The sequence below is a fragment of the Sinocyclocheilus grahami genome, unplaced genomic scaffold, assembly GCF_001515645.1.
Source record: "Sinocyclocheilus grahami isolate Dianchi unplaced genomic scaffold, SAMN03320097.WGS_v1.1 scaffold156.1, whole genome shotgun sequence".
In the NCBI taxonomy this organism is placed as follows: Eukaryota; Metazoa; Chordata; class Actinopteri; order Cypriniformes; family Cyprinidae; genus Sinocyclocheilus; species Sinocyclocheilus grahami.
In genome coordinates, this window is record NW_015505335.1 from 520,999 (window position 1) to 525,708 (window position 4,710).

At 41.6% G+C, this 4,710-nt stretch overlaps 1 protein-coding gene across 2 annotated transcripts in view; it reads right to left on the reverse strand.

Annotated features, from left to right (window-relative positions):
- Window positions 1-4,710, reverse strand: part of LOC107592658 (cell adhesion molecule 2-like) — a 308,856-nt gene that overhangs the window by 68,559 nt on the left and 235,587 nt on the right. For both annotated transcript variants that reach the window (XM_016282197.1, XM_016282196.1), the window contains exon 3: window positions 3,792-3,941. In XM_016282197.1, coding sequence (XP_016137683.1) covers window positions 3,792-3,941 — 150 coding nt within the window. The remainder of the gene's footprint in view (window positions 1-3,791; window positions 3,942-4,710) is intronic.

Genomic DNA, 4,710 nt, shown 5'->3' on the forward strand with positions numbered 1-4,710 from the left:
TGACCTTACTCTACAATCTGCAGGACCCATTTTGAGATATTTGGTAGAAGTTTCCACGCTACCAGAAAATCTACTAAGGGAACCAGCCTCTCGAGGTGCCCTGAAGCGGATGACCGGCAGGAAACGACCGACCTGACTGCTGTAGCACCCTCACTTGAGGGGGCGAGCTCTCCCGTGCTGTACCGTTGCCGGGCGGCAGCTGGGAATTTTGCTCGTCGGAGCTCACTGAGCCCTGAAGCACCGAGGTGGCAGGGGTATCAATGAACCTCCGTGAGGGCACTGAGGGAACAACCGACCTGACTGCTTTAGCACCCTCACTTGAGGGGGCGAGCTCTCCTGTGCCGTACTGTTGCCGTGCGGCAGCTGGGAATTTCGCTCGTCGGAGCTCACTGAGCCCTGAAGCACCGAGGGTGGCAGGGGTATCAATGAACCTCCGTGAGGGGACTGAGGAGGATTGGGCACCGTATACTGAGGTGTTATCTTTTCCTCCCCAGGTGGAGCTGCCCTCAGGGACGTGACAATGGTAGGACCATTTAGCCGAGGTTCTCTTAGACAAAATAACGGTCACTTTTAGGACAAGTGTCCTGTTTCTCGGCTGGCCAAACGATATTTTATTTTGGCGACTGCACGAATCACACCCCATAGTGAGAGTAACTCGCAGTGATGACAATCAGCTCCTCGAAAGCTGACTGTGCATGCTCCGCTCCTAAACAAACAACACACAGATCGTGTGTATCCCCCGCTGCCAGATAGTGGGGGCAGGGAGGCACACAACGTCTGCAATGCTGTTTGCTCGCCATAGATATTAGTTTAGACATTGATATATTCTTTTGAATGTTTGTGGACTGACAGACAACAGTAAATAGACTGACACATACACAGAGCGCTACTGAAGAGCAGATGCTAACTTGCGCTCAGCCGGATGCGCTTTTATACTTCCTGGTGCTCACGTCACCCCGCTCGTGACGTCTCGCTGCTCTATTGGACTGATTTTACACGTGCTTCCGAACGCGGTCACGCAGGGGCGTTCCCAAAGCGATCTCGATGCAGCTCGAGTTCCTGAAGGGGAACTAGAGCAAATACCTGCACATATAGAGAGATAATACATGACAGTAAATAGACTGACACATACACAGAGCGCTACTGAAGAGCAGATGCTAACTTGCGCTCAGCCGGATGCGCTTTTATACTTCCTGGTGCTCACGTCACCCCGCTCGTGACGTCTCGCTGCTCTATTGGACTGATTTTACACGTGCTTCCGAACGCGGTCACGCAGGGGCGTTCCCAAAGCGATCTCGATGCAGCTCGAGTTCCTGAAGGGGAACTAGAGCAAATACCTGCACATATAGAGAGATAATACATGATTTCAAGCCTGCACTCTCCCACACATGAACACACACACAGTCGTAAATGTCAGTGATGGTACTGCTCTCCACTGCAGACTAATGAAGCGACTTATTTTCTTCAGACAAACAAAAGCCCTGCCATTAATGACATCAGATAACAAAATAAATGTACTTTCATCTTCTGTTCTGAAAAGATTTCAAGTTAAATCAAAACTGACCCTCATTTGCTTCCTAAATACATGTTAGTGGTCTTATTGTGAAAGATTCATCTGCACATCTTCTAGAAAATGTCTGTCTTTGTCAATCAAAACATAAATCGCTCCATCTCTGAAATTACTTTTTTTTGTCTGTTACACCACCAAGACCCCTTATTTCTCCTCTAAACACATATCATAGAGAGATTTTTTTTTGCCATCCAGTCCATCCAAACCAAGCCTTCCCTGTCGAATTAGTGTGATTAAGTCGATCATAACTACCTTTGGTGTGAAGAAAGAAGAAAAAGATATCAGCCAGTGACAACAATAATTTAGTGTGACATCAATCAATCAATCAATCAATCAAAATTTTTGTCAATGAAAATTTGTTGCACTTAAATAAGATTAGACAGGCATACTTTCATCTTCTGTTCTGAAAAGATTTCAAGTTAAATCAAAACTGACCCTCATTTGCTTCCTAAATACATGTTAGTGGTCTTATTGTGAAAGATTCATCTGCACATCTTCTAGAAAATGTCTGTCTTTGTCAATCAAAACATAAATCGCTCCATCTCTGAAATTACTTTTTTTTGTCTGTTACACCACCAAGACCCCTTATTTCTCCTCTAAACACATATCATAGAGAGATTTTTTTTGCCATCCAGTCCATCCAAACCAAGCCTTCCTGTCGAAATTAGTGTGATTAAGTCGATCATAACTACCTTTGGTGTGAAGAAAGAAGAAAAAGATATCAGCCAGTGACAACAATAATTTAGTGTGACATCAATCAATCAATCAATCAATCAAAATTTTTGTCAATGAAAATTTGTTGCACTTAAATAAGATTAGACAGGCAGATAGACTGACAGACAGACAGATGATAGACAGATAGATAGATAGACAGACAGATAGACAGACAGACAAACAGATAGCTAGATAGATAGACAGACAGACAGACAGACATAGATAGATACAGATATAGATACCTTTGGTGTGAAGAAAGAAGAAAAAGATATCAGCCAGTGACAACAATAATTTAGTGTGACATCAATCAATCAATCAATCAATCAAAATTTTTGTCAATGAAAATTTGTTGCACTTAAATAAGATTAGACAGGCAGATAGACTGACAGACAGACAGATGATAGACAGATAGATAGATAGACAGACAGATAGACAGATAGACAGACAGACAGACATAGATAGATACAGATATAGATATATAGATAGATAGATAGATAGATAGATATGAAATGACAGACAGATAGATAGACAGACAAACAGACAGACAGATAGATAGACAGAAAGACAGACAGACAGATGATAGATAGATATATAGACAGACAAGACAGACAGATAGATAGATAGATAGATAGATAGATAGATAGATAGATAGATAGATAGAATGACAGACAGATAGACATAGATAGATGGATAGACAGAACGACAGATAGATAGACCAACAGACAGACAGGCAGACAGACAGATAGACATAGATAGATAGATGGACAGATAGAAAGATATATATATATATATATATATACATATATATATATATATAGATAGATAGATAGACTGATGTTATATCTATCTATCAATAGTATGTGCCTGTGCCCATAGACTGACATTGCGTCTTCCTGCTTTTCAGCATCTTGTGCCATTTTTTAAAGGTGCCATGTGAAGTCAAAAGTAGTTCAGCTTTGAAAAACACCCCCCTGGGAGCCCTGATTTGTGTTCCATTCTGCTGTGCTCCATCTATCTGTCTTTGAACACAAGAACACGTCCTGTGTGAGCAGCTTCTGCTCTCAGTAAATGTGCTTTACATGGTGCCTGTAGCTCAGGTGGGACTATGCTGACTGCAGACTCAAAAAACACAAAACAACAACAAAATACCCCTCCCTCTCTCTCTCTCTCTCTCTCTCTCTCTCTCTCTCTCTCTCACACACACACACACACACACACACACACACACACACATATGGGAACCTTTAATGATGCTAAATTGTTTTTGTTATTTCAGTGCTGATGTGGATGCTACGAATCGAAGAATTGATTGGTATATTTGTGTGCCTGGCCCGTCTGAGAGAGAGAAAGAGAGCGACACACTTGAATGTTCAGTCTCATTAGTCTTCTTGAGCCCAAACTCATCCTTACACAGCACATTTCTACTAGACCCGACCCAGTAACCCACTCTGGTTCTGCTGCAAGCTCACCACACCAGACTGATTTAGCACATCCTGCCCACACTCACCTTTCTTGTCCCCAAAGAAGAGGGTCTGTTGTGCTGGATTTGACCACTGGAGGGAGGTGTTATCATTATAATCCACTCTGCAGGTCATGTTAGCCGTGCTGCCCTCGACTACCGTCACATTCTGGGTGATGGGGAACTGAGCCTGGCTACCTGCAGAGAGACAGACAAAGAGAGAGAGAGACGAGTATAAACAAACCACTGTTGCAAAGGAAAGAGGACAGAGGAGGAGAGAAAGCACTCAGGCACTAGTGGGAAAACCGTTCTCAATATAATGACTCAGAATCACGCCGTAGGGTCGTCATGAGGGTTGTATTATTAACTGCAGGGCCGTTTCTAGCCAATTTGATGCCCTAGGCGAAAATCCCTATTGCCCCCCCCCCCAATTATATATATATATATATATTTTCAGACACCAGTTACTTGTCACATTCAAATTTGTTGTCATAGTAACAACACTAATTTGTGGAGATTCAGTGCATTGAGTTCCACAAATCTGAATGCATTATTTGTAAATTGACTGTTAAGATAAACATTTTGCACAATTTAGTATCTGTAATATCATTGTGTTGCCACTAGATGCCTGTATAGCCCTATTTAACAATCCCTAGGGGCTAAGACATTGCACATAATTTACACATAAATCACACATAAATTAATTTTATTACATTTTGATTTGGATACTATATACTATACTACTACATATTGTTTAGATATTATCAATGGCTACTTTCTTGTCTTTATCTGTTTTTTGTTAAATTTTTTGTGGTTGTTTCTTGAAACATTGATTTAAAGTGTCAGTTATTGCATTATTATTTCAATCAAACCTATAAAACCCCTTTGTTACCCCAAACTACATATAAAAGCTTTATCAGTGGCATAAAAGTAACCAATGCAGCTACTTAATCATTTGCTACTCATT